Here is a 19,572-nt window from a genome sequence, read left to right as displayed (position 1 = left end):
GACACATCAACCATGGTATTTACAAAACACACAAAACAAAAGAGAGATACAAAACAAAATAATTACATAAATAAATAAATAAACAATAAATAAAATAAATACTTTACATTGCTGCTTCAGTCCTCATTAAAACCCTGATGGCCACACCCTCCAGTCTGCAGGTCCAGCAGCCAATCAAAGACAAGTGTCACATCTGCTGTCTCTAACTCGTCTGTTCGAGTCCCACCTGTCAAAACAAGATGAGGAATTTATTAATATTGCTCATTTTCTGCCAGGGTGCACATGCAGGTAAGATCACATGCTAACGCTGACTGTTCTGTCCTGTGACTCATGGTGCTGTCAGTGTTGTTTTATTTGGCAGCGATCCTGCGTAGAACGTTTTACTTTCACTTTTGTTTAAGCCAGGCGACAGTAATGTCCTTAAATGTGTTTATTTAACACTGACGGAACATGATTTGATGTACAAACATTCGTTATGCTCGACTGAGGCAACTTAAAGACTTGTACCCCCCTAAGTTTTGACTGGGGTTGAGGTCAGATGACTGTGGATCTAAAGTCCATGACAGTCTGGACTTCTTGGTGTTCTTTGGTCTTTGAAATGTGTTGTTGCTCATTATCCTGCTGCAGAATTCTTGCTTTATTAAGCTAAATCTGTATCCGCGCTGAAGATCCTTCTCTGTCTCTCTGGGAATGAATCCTGACTATCTGTAAAGCGTTTTAGAGTTGCACTGTGATCTGACTCAACCTCATACTGCAGCAGGATTATGTACATGTAGCTTTTCTTTTATAAGACCACGGTAACTGAAAAGCAAAATTCTTCGTCTGACAGTGAAACACTCCCTGAAATATTTCCTTACTGCAACTTCTGGAGTGCCAAACTTCCCCGAGTTTGTGGGCGCTGCGATGGTGAATGAAGTCCAAGTGGGTTACTGTGACAGCAACATCAAGACAGCAGAACCTAAACAGGACTGGATGAGAAAATTAATCAAAGATGAGCCACAGCACCAGGAGTGGTACGCGTCAAAGTGTTTTGGTAATCGGCAGGTCTTCAGAGCCAACATTGACAGCTTGAAGCAACGCTTAAACCAAACTGGAGGTACTGTATTTTAACTTTTACAGCTTTCAACATCTGTACCTCTGTTCCTTCACCTGCAGTCTCTCTCTCTCTCTTCTCTCTCTCAGGTGTCCACATCTTACAGAGGATGAACGGCTGTGAGTGGGATGATGAGACCGGAGAGGTTGTTGGTTTTAACCAGTATGGTTATGATGGAGAAGACTTCATAGTGTTGGACCTGAAGACACTGACATGGATCGCTCCACAACGCCAGGCTGTCGTCACCAAACTGAGATGGGATGCCGAGAAAGCGAGATTAGAACACAACAAGAACTACTACATCCACATTTGCCCTGAGTGGCTGAAGAAGTACGTGCACTATGGGAGGAGCTTTCTGCAGAGAACAGGTAGAATCACATGACCTGACGTACTGTTGTCATTGAACGTAGCATTCATGTGTTTTGTTCTGTTTCTAATGCACAATAATGTTCCAATGGAAATGATGTTGGTGACACACACCGATCAGCCACACTATTTAAACCACCTGCCTAATAATGTGCAGGTTTCCATTGTGCTACCAAAACAGCTCTGACCTGTCCAGGCCCGGTTGTATAAACTCTGGCACCAGGATGTTTGTAGAGGATCCGTTGGGTCCTGTACTTTTTGGGGGCGGGGTCTGATTGGGATCTCGGGACTTTGGATGCCTGACAAACACCTTGAGCTCTTTGTCCCGTCCCTCAAGCCGTTCCTGAGCAGATTCTGCTGTGTCAGGGCTCATTGTCCTGTCCCGTGCTTAATTCTTATTGACAGTCATGGTACATAAAACAGAATATCTCTCTCTCTGTAAGCTTGTCTATTCTTATATTGATACATATAAATACAACCCTTCCCCGTCTCTTTCCTCTCCAGAGCTTCCCTCAGTGTCTCTCCTCCAGAAGACTCCCTCCTCTCCAGTCAGCTGCCTCGCTACAGGTTTCTACCCTCACAGAGCCTCACTCGTCTGGAGGAAAGATGGAGAGGAGCTTCATGAGGAGGTGGACCACGGAGAGATCCTCCCCAACCACGATGGAACCTTCCAGATGAGTGTTGACCTGAAACTTTCATCAGTCACATCTGAAGACTGGACGAGGTACGACTGTGTGTTTCAGCTCTATGGTGTGAAGGAGGAAATCGTCACCAAACTGGAGAAAGATCGGATCAGAACCAACAAAGGGAAGGGTGAGATCAGAGGTCAAGGATATGTTGTGTGTTACAAATATTGCACTTTATGAAATTTGGTGGGAAACTAATCCGATGCTAAGTCTCATGACATCAGGAGTATTTCTAATTCCAGTATTTTTTTTGGAGTTGGCATTTTTTGTACAGTTTCTCAATTAGAGAAAGTACTGAGACGACAGGAAGTGAGAAAGAGATGCAAAAAAAAAAAATGTCCCTGTCACATTCAAACTGGAGACGTTGTGGCTTGTGGTTGTCATCTTAGCCCATGAGCTGCTGCTGCACTTCCTGATTTGTGAGACGTCGAACTATTCGTCTACAGGATGAATGACTGTGACATTTCTAAAAACCTTGTGCAACCACAACCACATTTAGAGGGCAGAGGCCCATGCATTAAGAACAAGAAATAAGGAGTGTGGGGCAGCTGGTACAACCATGGTGCCTTTTATAATTACTTTGTTTTCTTTGATATCCTGAGCTCTGAGAAGCAGTGGCCGAAATCTTTTCCTCCTGGATTTCTTGGTTTAAGATGACAAATGTTCTTTGTATTCCATTTTCACTTGACTGATTTCTACCGGTCAATAAATGTACTCACAAACACTGATGAGATTGAAAAATTACAACACATTTGTTTCAACGATCGACAGCACTGATAACACTGTTTGAATGTTCATAAAAGTTGAAATGTAAGAAGGATCAGAGAGGATTATCCAAAAGCCCGTGAAAACTCTTCCAGAACCAACAGCATGGCTCCATAAATTGCACCAATGTGAAAGGACCCAAAGCGTGAATGTATTGTTTTGTTTTTTTCCCAGAACCTCCCATAGGATTGTCTGCAATTATTGGAGGCATTGTAGCACTGATCTTCCTGTTGAGTTGCATTGTGTCATTCTGCATCTGGAGAAGAAACAATTATGGTGAGGAACAAAGATACTTTTACTCCCCCAAACGCCACCCTGATAGTCTTTTCTATCCTTTTTTACATTCTGAAATGTTAATTATTTTCTAACATTGTTTTCTCTCATCTGTATTTCAGGGTGCTGACTTAACAGTAAGTATTTTGGACAAGCAACTAATAACTAATAACTGATACGAAAAGATGTCATTTTCACTTTATGTTTACTGCCTGTCTTAACAGGGTTAGATCGGACCGGAAAGCTGAACTCACAACATTTCCCAGACTCTGAGAGAAAAACATCTGGAATGTACTGATGTTGCTGAACAGGGTGTAACACTGGTGCCCAGTCAGACGAGGTCAGGCAGTTTAACACTAACACAAACAGCTGATGTGGGACTGACAGAGGTCGTCATCTGATCTGTGCAAAAGGTTAAACGACCCACCGTGTTGATGGCGGGTTCCCCCGGACAGCTCCAGGATCAGCACACTGGACCGCAGTCATGAGAGTCCGCCATGTTCAATTACCGCAGCTGTCTTTTAGAAGAAGCAAGTGTGGCACAACTCAAAGCACTGTTACTATGTTTGAAGAGGGAGAAATACAGACAGTCTAATAAAAATTGTGTTTATTTATGACATGTGACACAGGTTTGTGTACTTTTACTTCTATTATTTTTGGGACTGAGCTGGTATTTTTACCTGTAACCATCAATGGAGATTACGCATTTAATTTGTATGGACATTTTCTATACAGACTTTCTATAGAATTTTAATACAATTTCCTTGTAGATGTTAGTGAAGGATGAGCACCAAACAGTCAGGAATCACACAGAAATAGATGATATTGATTATTTAGAGTATTATTTATTAACATTTAATCATTTTCTCTCAGGGTTCCTCTGTGTTTAAGTTATTTATATTATTGTTGTATGTTTCTTGTATATTTAATTTGGGTTAACCTTCAGCTCAGATCACTACTGTTAATAAACATGTTTCAACATGTATCTCACTCTCTCAGTCTCAGTTTGTTTCTCTTTCTTTCTAAACGTATCTTATGACCTCCTCACAGGTGAAGCGTTACAGGACATCAGTCAGTCAGCTGTTTAGTTGTCAGAAGGCTCCTTTAACAGAGATACTGTCTCCCTGTTTAATCTCTAACTTCAGTGTTCATGCTAAGCTAAGCTAACCTTGTCTGGGAGCTAACTCTGCTCAGAGTTCACATTGATATCAATCTCCTCATTCAAATCCTCTGTGAGAATACTGAATGTTCAGGTAATATATTGAAGTGTCGTCACAAATGAACATGTGGACCAAACTTGTTAAAATGTTAAGATTTTATTGAAAAGACAAACATCAGCACAAAAACAAAGAATACATTTGAGTTTAACATTCATTCATGTTCATCAGTGTAAAGGAATTTACATGTTTAGACTCATAAATTCATAGTTGTAAATTTATCAATATACATCTCCCACTCTGCTCACTGCTCATACGAGAGACACACTGGCTCCATGACAGACCAAACTCCATATTCTCCATCTATAGAGTGGTGCAGTTATAAACTATTTTTGGAGGCGAACCCTGAAGTTAGCATCGCCCTGGTTCCCTCCACAAGAAGTCTATGGGATTTTTTAAAGTGGATTTTGGATTACAAAAATAATCTTCACAGATTATGCCTCATGCCAAATTACTGTAGAAACCAGAGGAACCAACAATATTCCTCACATCGCGGTAGACGGAGTTACCAGGTGCAACATTTTGCCTGCTCTACCAACTGAGCTAAACAGCGCCCCAGTAACATTATTTCTCTAAATAAATTCAACCACTTCACAGCGTCCTGAACACAAACTAACGTTATGCCTGCCCGGTCACTTGAAAGACACTTTTGCTAACCTGTAGCCATAAAGACAAAGCCAAACACCGGAGTTAGCACACAAGCTAACAAGCTACATTTACCTACAAGCTACGTAGCTCGACTGCAACATCGTACAGCAATATGCGAGTATTACTGTAACGACAACCACCGTAGCCTTGTGGTTAAAACATAGAATATAACATATATCAAGCAGGCGTCCTTACTTGTCCAGCAGAAAAGTCCTTACAAATCCCGAAGCTCCTCCACCTCTGAAATGATGTTCCGATATTAATCCTTGTTTTCTCTCTGGCTAGGCCCAATTCTTTGTGTTTACACTGCTTACACTACTTCTTTGCCAGTCTTCTTATTTCTTATCTTTGACGTGGGCAGTGGTGGGGCATTTTTCGGCTCTATTGTTGTTGTCTGCTGTTGTTAACGGTTTGAGCATGAACGTATCTGACTAGGTGAGAGCAGACACTGCACCTGTGCAAGGGAAGGGGGGTGACAGCAGCATATGCAGGAGAGTGACTGACACTTCTCAGACACTCCCCTTGGCTCTGATTGGTCGTATTGACCAGGGAGCGGTGGATTTTTGTTTCGAGTATGAATTGGACAGAAACAACAATCAATCAAACAACCAATCAGAATTTTTAGATAACATTACTTATAGTGCAAGAAGCATTACTGTCTTTTATTTCTGCAAAGCTAAATAAAGTGTCACCAGGAGAGTCACTGAGTGTGTTTGTCATTCAGGTCTCTGGATTCAGCTGCTCAGAGAGCTCTGTGTTGTTGTCAGGAGCTGCAGGTCAGAAACAAACATCCTGGATTGAACTTTTATAAACAATAAATACAGGAAACAGTGTTGAAAAGGTTAATCTGCACAATAATGTGAAACATGTTTTAATGTAAAACATGAAGTGTGAGTCAGATCAGCTGAAATAGAACCAAAGTAAGTTTTACTTACAAGATGGAGGGCTGATGGCTGAAATCAGAACAAGACAAATAATTTCAGTCACAGTTGTAAATGCCAGATTATCTTTAGTCACTTTATTCCTCTCTTCTACTCACTCAGACTGAGTATCTGTTTATACTCAGTCTGTTTAGTGCTGACTGTATTTACTTTCTCTGATACTTGTTTTCATTTTGCAACCTGAATAAGAGAAATTAACTCAAAGACTGAAATCAAAGTAGTGAAATCTTTCCTTTTTCTCTCTCTCACCTTTCTTCTTTTTGTAAACGATGAATCCAGCAGCACCGATGAGAATGAGAGCAAGAACAACCACTGCAGCAGTGACGAGGACGGTCATGTTACTGGGCTTCACTGTTGAATACAATAATAGTTTATTACTACTGTTTTTGTTGTTGTTCCCATGCACTCCCCTTCAGCACCCTCTGATCTCACTCTTACCTTCGTTGGTTCTGATCCGATCTTTCTCCAGTTTGGTGACGATGTCCTCCTTCACACCAGAGAGCTGAAACACACAGTCGTACCTCGTCCAGTCTTCAGGTGTGACTGATGAAAGGTTCAGGTCAACACTCATCTGGAAGGTTCCATCGTGGTTGGGGAGGATCTCTCCGTGGTCCACCTCCTCATGAAGCTCCTCTCCATCTTTCCTCCAGACGAGTGAGGCTCTGTGAGGGTAGAAACCTGTAGCGAGGCAGCTGACTGGAGAGGAGGGAGTCTTCTGGAGGAGAGACACTGAGGGAAGCTCTGGAGAATAAAGAGAGAGATATTAAAGAGGAGAGAGAGGAAAAGAAACAAGGTAAAAGACAGATGAATAAAATACATCTGGAATCAATAACAGAAGGTGTGAAAGTGCTTTCATGCAAATGTTGAACAAATGTATTGAACGCATTTTGTTCCTCATAAACTACATCAGGTCAGGTGACTCTACCTGTTCTCAGCAGAGAGCTCCTCCCATTCTTCACATACGTCTTCAGGTGCTCAGGAAAAGTCTGAGTCAAAACAGTCTTAATTTTTATTCCTAATTCTTTATTGCCATCCAATAATAGTTTGGCAGTGAAAGCCTCAGGTCTTAGAGCGATCCATGTAGATGTATTCAGATTAAATTCCTTAAAGTCTTCTCCATCATAACCAAACTGAACAAAACCTTTGACCTCTTCAGTCTCATCATCCCACTCACAGCCTCCCACAACCTGTACAACATGCACACCTGAGACAGAGACAGAGACTGTAATTAACACTGATTCACAGATGAAACATGCAGTGGAAAGATGATCTTAAAAACATTGTACATTGTGTGACGACAAGTCTAACTAGAACTGCAAGCAGTTATGAAGGGGGCCAAGCCCCCCTGCGCGACTCGGATCCTGCATACCGCAGAGCCCGAGGAAGTTGGCCCCAAAGGATGACGGGCTCGGGGCAATAGTGAGGACACAGGCCAACGTCTGAGCCGTGGTATTCGCTGTGATGGGAAGTGCACTGGAAGTCACTATCTCCTCATATCTATATTTCTGTTAATCTTGATGCCTCTCTCTGTCTATGAGTAATTATCTTGTGTGGCCTGCCCTCTTCCAGGTCAGCATGGTGGACAGGAGGTCGTCTGGCTCGGGCTCCACTTGGTGATGCCTCGTCCTGCTCGGTCGTCTCCTGGATCCACTCACTTTACATAACTTGTATCAGATTTTCTGTTGATGTAACTTGTAAACTTCGAATTGTTGCTCTTTTCTGTACACGCAACATCTATTGCATGTCTGTCCGTCCTGGAAGAGGGATCCCTCCTCTGTGGCTCTTCCTGAGGTTTCTTCCATTGTTTTTTTTTTTTCCCTGTTAAAAGGTTTTTTTTTTTCCATCAACATGTGAAGTTTTTCCTCACTCGAATCGAGGGCCTAAGGACAAAGGATGTTGTTCACTGTACAGATTGTAAAGCCCATCGAGTCAATGTGATTGTGATTTTGGGCTATATAAATAAAATTGATTTGATTTGATTTGATTTGAAGTGCAAAAGGCTGAATGTGTGCTGATTTGGATTTGTTTCACTAAGCCACGCCCACATTGACCAGTCATGACCACCTTCAAGATATGGCCTCAGGATTGGCCCTACATCATACCGAGATATCACACAGTTTACATTTTTATACCGAGCTACAGAAATTTGTTCGTGAATAATTTGCGAATTTTTTGACCGAGCAAAATTCTTTTGATAACTTTACATCAGGTCTAGCTGAAGAGTGTACGTGCCAAGTTTCACGCAGATCGGACAAAATCCCAAGGAGGAGTTCGAAAAAAGTAAGTTTTCCAGTTTTTGCAATTTTGCCAAAAAACTTTCTGGCGCAAGTGGGCATGGCCAATCGCCCTGAAGTGATTCAGCTCCATTCAGGGAATCTGGTGATGCAAGGTTTTTGAATGTACGACATACGGTTTGGGAGTTATAGGCAAAAACGTATTGGCCTAGGTTATAGCGCCCCCTGCAGGAAGATATATGTACTTTTTTGTGTCTGAGATATTCGCAGGAGTCTGGACCAACCCTCCAAATTGCACCGCCCTCCCTTGCACGGTTTAGCCTGCAGCACCACTTTTAGCCGGAGAAAAATAAAAATAAAAATCTTCACAATTACAATAGGGTTCCTAGCACCGCTGGTCCTAGGGCGGCTTGGCCCCCTAACTAGCAGCTGATTAATGCTGACATGATGAATGACAGGTAATGGCTGGACCACTGAAGACAAACTGATATGATGGTTTACTTTACATGAATCTCTATTTCAGGTTATGTGTAAAATGATGTTAGAGTTTGAACTGATTGGTATCTTGAGGCCCTGGGTCACTTTACAACTAAGATGCAGAACAGTAAAAAGTTAAACAGGCTATAACATGTTACATACTGTACCTTCAGTTTGGTGCAAAAGATGCATCAAAATGTTTGTGTAGGCTTTGAGGGAGTTTGTCAAAAAGTGGAAACACATTTGTTTGTACCACTCCAACCGCTCAGGATTCTCTCTGCAGAACGATTTAGCAATGTCCAGTTTTAGATCCAGCCTTTTGTTGCTGTCACAGTACCCCAACAGAAGTTCATCAACTTCTGCTGTGACCACAACCTCTGTGATGTTTGGGATTCCAGTTGATGAAGTTATGAAAAACTTCATGGAGTGTAGCACTGCAGGACAAACAAAGGAGCTTATAAATAACACTAATCATGCTCAGAGAAAATATTAATATGATATGAAGTGTGTGTTTGCTGCGAAGGATCAAAATGCAAAAGTTTTAAATGTAATGTGCAGAACAAACAGCCTCCATTCAGTATGAACACACACTCATCATCACCACTCAGAAATATGATGAAATCAGTATGAGTCAGTTAAAACGGTCTGATCAAGTTGAAACAGGCACGTAGTCAGTAACGGGCCACATTTAGTTAAAATGTATTTTATCACAGAAAATACAAAAATTAATGTAAGAGATTAAGAAAAAATAAAAGAAATAAATATAAACCTATTTTTTTTTGTTGATTTTGTTTGTTTAATCTGTTGAAACAAGTTGAAGGAGCCTTCGATCTGGACTGGTTGGTTGCTATGATTCTGACAGGCCTCTTTGAGCTGCATTCAGCCAGCTAGCTAGCTGGATTTCAGTCGATGTTATGTTTCTGCCACAACACTGGTTAAACAAAGGTCCAGTTAATGAGTTATTTTGGCTGTTTGCTGTTTGCTCCCCTGAGCCACAGCCTGATGCAGGTTTACCTGCCGATTTATCTGCAATTGATGAAACACCTTCACAGCCAAATTTGGAGGCATTTCCCGCACTGTCAAGAATGGAAAATCAAGGTGACCCGACCCATCTCTGTGTGTTGGCTTTAGTTTTGATGGCGCCTCCGTTATGTCAGGTAACAAGAGAGGTGTGCATGTGACTCTGAAACAACATGTAATAGTTTAATGAGAGGCAGCAGCAGACATGCAGGTTTGTGGAAGTGCAAAAAGAGCTCCATCCACGACACTGTGCTCGGAACTGAGCTCTTTTAGTTGTATCATGATTTATAGGGAATGTTTTGCTATTATTGTCTTTGTGATGCAGAATGTTGCAAAGTTAAATTCTTGCAGTTTGTCGTTTTTGCTACTTCTAAGTTTTTATAAGTCCTTTTTTGTTCTGGGAAAAGATGACCCACCTAATTTTGCACTGACCCACACAAAGTACAGTTTCTGCTACGCCACTGGAAGTGAAGCTAAACTCAGAGGAAAGAGTCGAGTGGACTGTGAAGTTTAAAGTGTTTAAAGGTTTAAAATGTGATCTTACCTGGTGATGAAACGTGACAGAAGAGGAGCAACAACAATAACGTTCTCATCTTGATTTGATGAAGACGAGTTAGTGAAGGACCGAGCTGGATCAGCTGTTTCCTGTTATTTCACCCTCGCAGAGGGAGGAGAGAGAGTTTCTGTCCTGAGAAAAATCCACCTACAAGTGATCCAGTCCTCACCAACACCCCTCACATTAAGCGAAGTGTTAACATTGTCATCACCTTTTCCACTGAACTCCCTAACTTCCTTCTTTTTTCACATTACTATCGTCATTTAAAACAAAATGATCAAAACAGCTTCGAGTCAGAGATTGGGTCAGACTTAAGATTTTTTTTTCTGAGCCTGTCTTTTAGTTCAAGTGAGTCACACTTCAATGTGAGACTTGCATTCATGCTGGTATCTTGATGAACCATACATCAATAACTGTCTAATTTTACACATTAACCATGATGATAAAGATACAGAAAAACATACTGTCAATATTTTAGAGACTCCTCAGTTTCACACTAATCATGTTTAAGAGAAGCTTGTGTCAAGTAAACCTCCTCCACAGGACACACCTGGGTTTTGTGGTTAAACTGTGTGATGGTAGAATCAGCTGAATTGGTGTTGTTTGAGGACATTGTCAATGCACAATTTAGGTGAGAGTTCTTTCCAGGGACCGTACTGATGTTCTGGTCCATGATGATGATGATGATGACGGTTCATCAGGTAGAGGGAGAGTGGGGATCCACGTGCACAGAGATGCACCTCTTGGCCTCTCGCTTGAAATCAGACCGCTTTTTCCACTCTTCCAAAGTCTGCGGCTCTGAACTCACAGCGCTTAAAGCTTCTGTCACTTTCTGCCATTCCAGTTCATTCATTTTGTTGCTCAAGCAAAAAAAAAAAATTATTGGGGGAGGGTACATATAACAATATTAGTAATGCTGGATGGTCTCGCTTTCTTATCACATTAAACGGTAGATTCACCCCCCTCCCCACCACAATACATTCTGTACTGTCTCATTCAGTGAGTCTGAACTAGAGAGAGGTGGATGAAGCCTTATGGAGCTTTTGGGCTTCAACGCTGCAGCATATTGACATCTGGTGGCTTGTAAAGATACAGCAGCCCTTCATGACTGGAGTCATGACACTCTGTGATCTGAACAGTTTGTGTGTTATCATCAAATCTGTCATACTGTTGCATTACATGTAGATAGTATTGTGCAATATGTTACAATATTGAATAAATGTCCAAGAAGCCTGTGAAAAATTGCTGACATGAAATTTGAATGAGTCTTATTGGTGTAGTTGAGCCTGTTGTCACTGTTGGCTCATCATGTGTTCCAGCTCCGTCTTGAGTGACCAGCGCTCATTACAACAAACATGTTTTTTACACAAAGAAAGAAATATAATCATGTATAACATTTGCCAAATTAACAAGTAGGCTCAAATATCAAAGAATGTGTTGTATACAGCATTTCAATAAATGTATAGTTTCTCCCAATGCATCATGTTTCAAAACTGAGTCCAGTGATTTTCTCTGCTTCTGTCGCCAAGAAGTGACAGGCTTTTACAGCAATGGTGACACTTTTTACAAGAAAAAAAAACATCTTAATGTTTTGTTCTTCACATCTAGAAGAAGGCACCAAAGACTTAAAATTAGCAGCAGCCGTTTCACAGAGTTTGTTAGGTCTCTCCTCATGATGCAACAACTCTTCGAATCATTCAATATGTAAGGGAGTCTGTCTCTGAGTCTCTCAGTCTCAGGTTGTTTCTCTTTCTGAACGCATCTTGTTGGTTAAGTGTTACAGGTGTGAAGATTTGCTTTGACATTCTCAAAGCTTTTGACATTATTGGGTTGACATTGTTGTTTGTTTCCTTTTCACGTAATTCAGTCAGCTTTCTAGTTGTCAGAAGACTCCTTTAACAGTGATACTGACTCGCTGTTTAATCTCCAACTTCCCAGAGGAAACGAAAACTGTAAAAGAGATCTCAGTAGCGTCTCATTCATTTCTCCTAGACAACTATGAGATCTATGTGAGACCAAAGTGAGGCTGTGGCTGATTTCTCCTGTTTCTCAATTGTTTCTCCTGAGAAACAGGTGCTGAAAATCTCAACTTGGGCTCCCTGTAAGTTTCAAAGGAGATCTCATCAAGCTCTCAATGAAGTTTCAGAATGTCTCCCCAGTGCTGGAAAGGAGCAAGGTTTAAGCGGTAAAGTCTCAAGTCTCACCTATTGCTCCTAAGGAATTTTAGGAGAAACAAATGAGAAATGTTTGAGACCAAAAAAGACTACAACGAGACTGAAATGAGAACTCTCACTGAGCTCCTTTACAGCTCCATAGCCATAAAGGAGCAAGCTTTCAGCAGTAAAATGTTCCTCTGGGTTCCTGCGTTTATGCTAAGCTAAGCTAACCCTGTCTGGGAGCTAACTCTGTTCAGAGTTCACACTGATATCAATCACCTCATTCAAATCCTCTGTGAGAATACTGAATGTTCAGGTAATATATTGAAGTGTCGTCACAAATGAGCATGTGGACCAAACTTGTTAAAATGTGAGGATTTTATTGAAAAGACATCAGCACAAAAAGAAAGAACAACACATTTGAGTTTAACATTCATTCATGTTCATCAGTGTAAAGGAATTTACATGTTTAGTCTCATAAGTTCATAGTTCTAAATGTGTCGATATACATCTCCCACTCTGCTCACCGCTCATACGAGAGACACACTGGCTCCATGACAGACCAAACTCCATATTCTCCATCTATAGAGCGGTGCAGTGATAACATGTTTCTGGAAGCTAATCCTGATTTTTGAATTGGATTTTGGTATATCGCAGAAAGTCAGAATCGCATGTAAAGTTAGCCAGTAAAGACGGACTTGTGAGTAGATGAGTCTGTGACATTTAATGTCCCCGACAGCCTCTGTAGTCTCATTTAGACACTTGTTAGCAACCACTGTCATGCAAGCAGGGCCGTAACTATTCCTGAGGTCACACATGCCCTCAGCATTTTTTTTTATTTTTATTTAAGAGCGTTATCATTAAATTGTGGAACATTTAATGATGTATTTCATGTTGTAGAACAAAACGGGGAAATATGTTGAGCCTGTTGTAACCACACCTGATTTTAGACATTTAACTGAAAACCAATTTAAAAACCTCAGACATTGACACGAGGGAACCGGATGTTCGAAAAAACTGATTTCCAATTTTTAGGACTACATGCTACACCACTCTATTACAATGTGATTTAGGTAAACACATTTCCAGAGTATTTTGCAGCAGTAGTTAGCGGTTATTCTGGTCGTAACCTGATTGTTTTGAATATGGATCCGCTAGAAAAATCCATAAAACAACCAATCAGAGCCATAGAACATAGAACAGCCCACCTTTTCAATCAGTTATTTTTCTATTACTTCATTCTTGTCACAGTCCGTCATGTTTCTGTGTTGAATTTGTGTTTTTGGTGTTTTGTTTTTTGTGATTGTTGTGTTTGCAGAGTTGCACTGAGAGGCTGGGACAGCTTTCCCTTCACAAGGAGCTGCTGAGACACACATCTGATTGGCAATTGGTATCTGCTGAAAAGCCCTGGTCTTCATGCTGCCAGATGATCTCGTCAGCACTACGTTGTGTATGGCTCCTGCTAGTGCAAACCGCTTTAAGAATTTTCTCTCGTTTTTTTGTGCCTGTCTCAAAGAGATCTAACTTTGCTTTGTTTTTTGCCTTCAGTGATCCACCTTGTTTCCAACTACCAGTGGCTCTGTTTCCAGTGACCCAGCCCTCAGCACCTCTGCAGCCAAAGCCCTGAGCTCTTCTGAACCCCACACTCCACATAATCCACCGGCTCCATCGTGAGCTACCTCTACTCCTCCTCAAACTCTCCGACAGAATCAGTCTCAAGCCAGAGCCTCTCATCACTCTCTGCTGTGAAGTGTCAATAAATTCCTTTCAACTCAAGCCCTTGCCTTGTTGTCCGCTTATAGGTCCTACTACAATCTATGCATTGTAACAATCTTTATTGTAAGAAGCTGTTTTTTTCCCTCTTACTGTCTTTTAGCTGTTCAAAGCTAAATAAAGTGTCACCAGGAGAGTCAATGAGTGTGTTTGTCATTCAGGTCTCTGGATTCAGCTGCTCAGAGAGCTCTGTGCTGTTGTCAGGAGCTGCAGGTCAGAAACAAACATCCTGGATTGAACTTTTATAAACAATAAATACAGGAAACAGTGTTGAAAAGGTTCATCTGCACAATAATGTGAAACATGTTTTATCTAGAATATGAAGTGTGAGTCAGATCAGCTGAAATAGAACCAAAGTAAGTTTTACTTACAAGATGGAGGGCTGATGGCTGAAATCAGAACAAGACAAATAATTTCAGTCACAGTTGTAAATGCCAGATTATCTTTAGTCAATTTATTCCTCTCTTCTACTCACTCAGACTGAGTATCTGTTTATACTCAGTCTGTTTAGTGCTGACTGTATTTACTTTCTCATCACTTCTTTAATTTGTAATGAAATCTTTCCTTTTTCTCTCTCACCTTTCTTCTTTTTGTAAACGATCAATCCAGCAGCACCGATGAGAATGAGAGCAAGAACAACCACTGCAGAAGTGACGAGGACGGTCATGTTACTGGGCTTCACTGTTGAGTACAATAGTTAATTATTACTGTGTTTGGTTTTGTTTCCATGCACTCCCCTTCAGCACCCTCTGATCTCACTCTTACCTTCGTTGGTTCTGATACGAACTTTCTCCAGTCTGGTGATGATTTCCTCCTTCACACCAGAGAGCTGAAACACACAGTCGTACCTCGTCCAGTCTTCAGGTGTGACTGATGAAAGGTTCAGGTCAACACTCATCTGGAAGGTTCCATCGTGGTTGGGGAGGATCTCTCCGTGGTCCACCTCCTCATGAAGCTCCTCTCCATCTTTCCTCCAGACGAGTGAGGCTCTGTGAGGGTAGAAACCTGTAGCGAGGCAGCTGACTGGAGAGGAGGGAGTCTTCTGGAGGAGAGACACTGAGGGAAGCTCTGGAGAGAGATCAGTGAAACTATTTGTATTTTGAAACACTGAGACAGCAAACTTAATTAACTAATGCTAAGTGTACTCTGACTATCACAGTCTGAGCATCAATGGAAAGAAATTTAAGAACAGCCAAAATGTCAGTGTCTACTAATTGGTTAGGACAACATTGAGTCTTACAGCTGTAGAATATAAACAGAGAAAAAATGTAATGTCAGACTGACTGGAGTGAAAACACAACAGCAGTTCAGTCTGAACAGACTGTATGAACATAATTGTGTCCATTAAACTACATCAGGTCAGGTGATTCTACCTGTTCTCAGCAGAGAGCTCCTCCCATAGTCCAAATACATCTTCAGCCACTCTGGGTAAATCACTGTGAGGAAATTCTGATTGTACTTCATTCTAGCTTTGTTAGTATCCCATCTCAGTTTGGTGATGACAGCCTGTTGTTTTGGAGCGATCCATGTTTCTGTCTTCAGGTCGATTGATATGAAGTCTTCTCCATCATAACCATACTGATTAAAACCAATAATCTCTCCGGTCTCATCATCCCACTCACAGCCAGTCACCCTCTGTAAAATGTGAACACCTGAGAGAGAGACAGAGAAAGAAACACCTCACCTCATCACTTTAAGGTTCAACATGCCAAAAATGAACAGTGATGCAGCGTCGCTGGTTTGAGTCCAAACTATTACAGCGGGGACTAACACAAAAACAGTTTTCTCTAGTTTTGTACTATAATAGTTATATTCTGTGTTGTCAAGTCGAGTGTTTATACTCAGTCTGGTTAGGGGAGGCCTCTTCCTGGTGGAACAAAAGGCGGGGCTAAAAGTGGGGCAGTCTTAAATCTTGGGCCAAGCTCGTCAGGCTGGACCACTTCCTGCTGTGCCATGGGGGGATTTGGGTTTGGTTAGCTTGCTTTGTATTTAGTTGTAGTTTGTGTCCACTTTTTTTTCCCCTTGTGTATTATTTGTTTAAGACAAGCCACTATATATGTGCTCCCTTATGCCATTTCATGAGGTCTGTCCTGTTCATTTAACATCTCAGTTCGTTGTTGTTATATTGAGTATAGTTATTTTTTTTGTTGACCTCTTTTATAGGCTTATAAGTTTGCCTTGTTTTTTTGTAAAAGATTCCATTGTGGGTAAATAAAACCCTATTTTTTTAATTGATATTCCTGTCTCCCCGTTTCCCTATTGCTTGATCCCTGACATACAGAAATCATCCATCCTGTAATTCATCCATCCATCTGATTGAGCATTCCCAACTCAATAAAGGATTTAAACATTTTTGAATCCTCGTGTTTAAATGTGCACACCAGTCAGATGTTCTGTGGTCCAGTCATCACCTGAAGCAGTATTAGTTAATAAAGTATTCAGTCTTTTTCACTGTGTATGATGGAAACTTTCTTTCAGCCCAGGGAGGCTGATAAAATCAATACCAAATAGTTCTAATACAAATCTTACTAAATTATTTTCCTAATTATAAAGAACAGCTCATGAAGTAAAAAGGTGAAATATAACACATTAAATACTGTACCTCGACTTTGGTTGAAGCGCTGTTTCAAACTATTGATTGTGGCTTTGAAATAAGTTGGGTCCCACTCAAAACATGCACTATTGTACAGCTCCAAGTGTTGAGGATCATCTTCCAATACTTTTTTCACCCATTCGTGTTTTGGTTCAATTATCTTTTCGTTGCCGTCACAGTAAACCAAGAGATTATCATCAACCACTGCAGCTGCAACAAACTCCGGGAAGTCTGGGAGTCCAGAAGATGCAGTGGTGATATACTTCAGGGAGTGTTTCACTGCAGGACAGAAGAGGTTCATACATTCAGCATAAATACACATAATCATCATCGTCACACTCATCATAAATTTAATGTCATGGTAACATTTTAGGTTATGGCCTGCCATCTACAGCAGGAATATTCTTTTGGATATTGTTATATCATGATATCAGTGTCGTATTTTCCTGGTTTTACAGGCAACATTACTTGATGTCATTTTATGAACTTACCAGAATGATCTAAACTTCAATATTGTGATACTTCCATTTGTTATCCAGTCCTCGCATTAATGTGCTTTTGAGGACATTTTTTGTAATATCAAAATATACATTTTATGTGGTAAAACAGCCTACGTACATCGTGGCATTATTTTAAGGTCATATCACCCAGCACTACCATCCTTGAGAGACACACAGAGGTCACAAACCAGAGTCCACCACCAACATGTGTTGGTGAAGTGAAGTCAGTTTACTGAAGAAGACACACACTGAGTCTGAAAGTTATAAAATGAACTGTAGTTTGTCTTTTCATTCTGTATGTTTGCTATTGTGCAACAACTTTCAATAAAGTCCCTCAATGACTGTTGTTTTTCAGTCCTCTACGGTTTATGACAGTTGTTCTGATCCTGTGACAGAGAATTAAAGTTGATCTTCTATAACTGCCTCATCATGAGGAAGCTTTTCTTCATCTCGTACTCAATAAAAGACAAAGAACTCTGTGTAACAACAACGTCAGTCCACATCTACCTGAACCACCTAACAGGCTGGACACACTGGATGCCTGTGTACTGCGTGGCAGCTGTGTTGCTTCTGCCTGCCCCGTCTGTTTACAAGGAGATTGGCTTTCTAGATAATTACAGAAACTCATGATGACTTCATTTTTTTTTACCCCGCCAAATCAGCCAGGAAGCCGCGAGGGAGCGACAGAGAAATTGAAAGCAAAAGAAACAGAGTGCACTGGAAGGAAACAGACCATGTGTGTATTCTCTTAGTGTATGTGACATATTCTCCATATACAGATGTTAAAACTGTAGTAAAATGCTGGTATGATGTCTGAAATCCCCTGTCTCATCTTCTATAACTGTCTCATCATAAAGAAACTTTTATTCTTCTTGTACTCACTAAAAGACAACTCTGTGTAACAACAATGTCAGTCCACATCTACCTGAACCACCTCAGACTCCTGAAGTCCTCTGTCTCCTATGTTTCACCCCACACTTACAACATACAGCCTCCAGTAACACAGCACAGTAATACAGGCTTTATGACTACAGTATGTTCCTGACATAGACTTGGCTCTTGTTCCAAAGTTAAACATCAATCAAAGTTATTAAGAAACTATAGAGGAACATCCTAATTCATTTTCATATTATCTGAAACCTGAGCTGGACAGACTGGTTGATCTGAAATATAAAGACAGGCAGCCTCCATCTTCAGGTCACTAGTTTACTGGTGAACTGTTCTGTGTTTCATAAACTGCTTTCAGGAAGTAATTCAAGGAACATTATCTTACCTGAGATTGCAAAGTGGCTCAGGAGAAGCAGGGGAATGAAGATCTTCATGTTTTGATGAGAAGTAAGTTTCATCCACGTAACAGCTGAGTTGAGTCAGTGGAGTTGAGTCTTCATGATGTGAATGAAGGAAGGAGACGTTTTCTGTTTGGATAAGAGGCCTTCTTCCTTCCATCACTGTGTCTTTAGCTCCCTCCAGTGGGGATGAGAGGTTTAGACAGGAGTAAAAGTTCTTCAACAGGTTTTCCTGTGGTCTTTGATAAACTCAAAATAAACTGAAGTTCTTGTACTCAAAGTATTTTCAGATATAGAGGTGTACATATAGATAGAGGTGTTTAACATTATTTGATGGCAATTCAACTTCATGAAGGACAACTTAACACATTTAATGTACGTGTGTGTCTGATCTTTGTCTTTATTACGCCACCCTTCAGTTGTAGCATGAGATCGACTGAATTCACTGAGTGAGCTCAGAATGGAAATTGGCAGGTAGAAAAAAGGAAAAAATCTTTAACTCCTTAAGGAACACCTTCCCAACATAGGAACACCCTTGTTTTTGGACGGAAACCAAAACCTGTCTTCCAACCTCTGTAACTCTGTGTCAGTATGTCATAGAATTACACTTACACTTCTAGTAAAACCAAGCACATCCCTGACTCTCTGTCATGCTTTTAATTTCGGTATGTCATTTTGGAAAAAGAACCTTAAAATGGGGGCGTTCATTAAGAGATTAAAATGTAAAATAAATAATGTTTTGTCTTAATTTTTTTAATTAGCTGACATTTTGTTACCTGTGTGCATTCAAAATCTGCCTCACTCCACAGTGAACGGTCCCATGTTTCACTTTATACTGACAGTTTCATAACATCAAACAGCCGAACAGTGAAACAGAGAAGCATCAGTGCCGGTTTGGACTGGCCCGGCTTTTTTCTTTGACAGGTACAGGATCAAAACACAATGTATATCTGTTTCAGTGGCTGAGGAGGACTTTAACACTGAACCA

At 40.8% G+C, this 19,572-nt stretch overlaps 2 protein-coding genes across 2 annotated transcripts; one reads left to right on the top strand and one right to left on the bottom strand.

Moving 5' to 3' along the window:
- Window positions 1-186: 186 nt before the first annotated feature.
- On the top strand, window positions 187-4,173 carry LOC115578671 (major histocompatibility complex class I-related gene protein-like). The gene is made up of 7 exons (XM_030411748.1): window positions 187-288; window positions 830-1,096; window positions 1,183-1,461; window positions 1,964-2,272; window positions 3,085-3,186; window positions 3,306-3,320; window positions 3,408-4,173. The coding sequence occupies exons 1-6, from the start codon at window positions 240-242 to the stop codon at window positions 3,311-3,313; spliced, it is 1,014 nt and encodes a 337-aa protein (XP_030267608.1). The 5' UTR covers window positions 187-239; the 3' UTR covers window positions 3,314-3,320; window positions 3,408-4,173.
- Window positions 4,174-5,780: 1,607 nt separating this feature from the next.
- LOC115578672 (major histocompatibility complex class I-related gene protein-like) lies at window positions 5,781-19,125 on the bottom strand (the record flags this gene model as incomplete). Its single annotated transcript, XM_030411749.1, has 7 exons — window positions 18,572-19,125; window positions 16,808-17,077; window positions 15,579-15,857; window positions 6,428-6,730; window positions 6,239-6,340; window positions 5,984-6,001; window positions 5,781-5,818 (listed from the first exon to the last, which is right to left on the bottom strand). Coding segments are annotated over exons 1-7 (1,083 nt in total), but the record flags the coding sequence as incomplete, so codon positions are not given.
- Between the last annotated feature and the right edge of the window lie 447 nt (window positions 19,126-19,572).

Source organism: Sparus aurata, chromosome 3, assembly GCF_900880675.1.
Source record: "Sparus aurata chromosome 3, fSpaAur1.1, whole genome shotgun sequence".
Taxonomy (NCBI): Eukaryota; Metazoa; Chordata; class Actinopteri; order Spariformes; family Sparidae; genus Sparus; species Sparus aurata.
This window is presented reverse-complemented; position numbering and strand designations above follow the sequence as displayed.

Coding starts and splice junctions, on each gene's coding strand:
- LOC115578671 (XM_030411748.1), top strand. CDS start 240: ATGAGGAATTTATTAATATTGCTCATTTTCTGCCAGGGTGCACATGCA. Junction 1,097..1,182: donor ACGCTTAAACCAAACTGGAG/GTACTGTATTTT, acceptor TCTCTCTCTCAG/GTGTCCACATCTTACAGAGG. Junction 1,462..1,963: donor GAGCTTTCTGCAGAGAACAG/GTAGAATCACAT, acceptor TTTCCTCTCCAG/AGCTTCCCTCAGTGTCTCTC.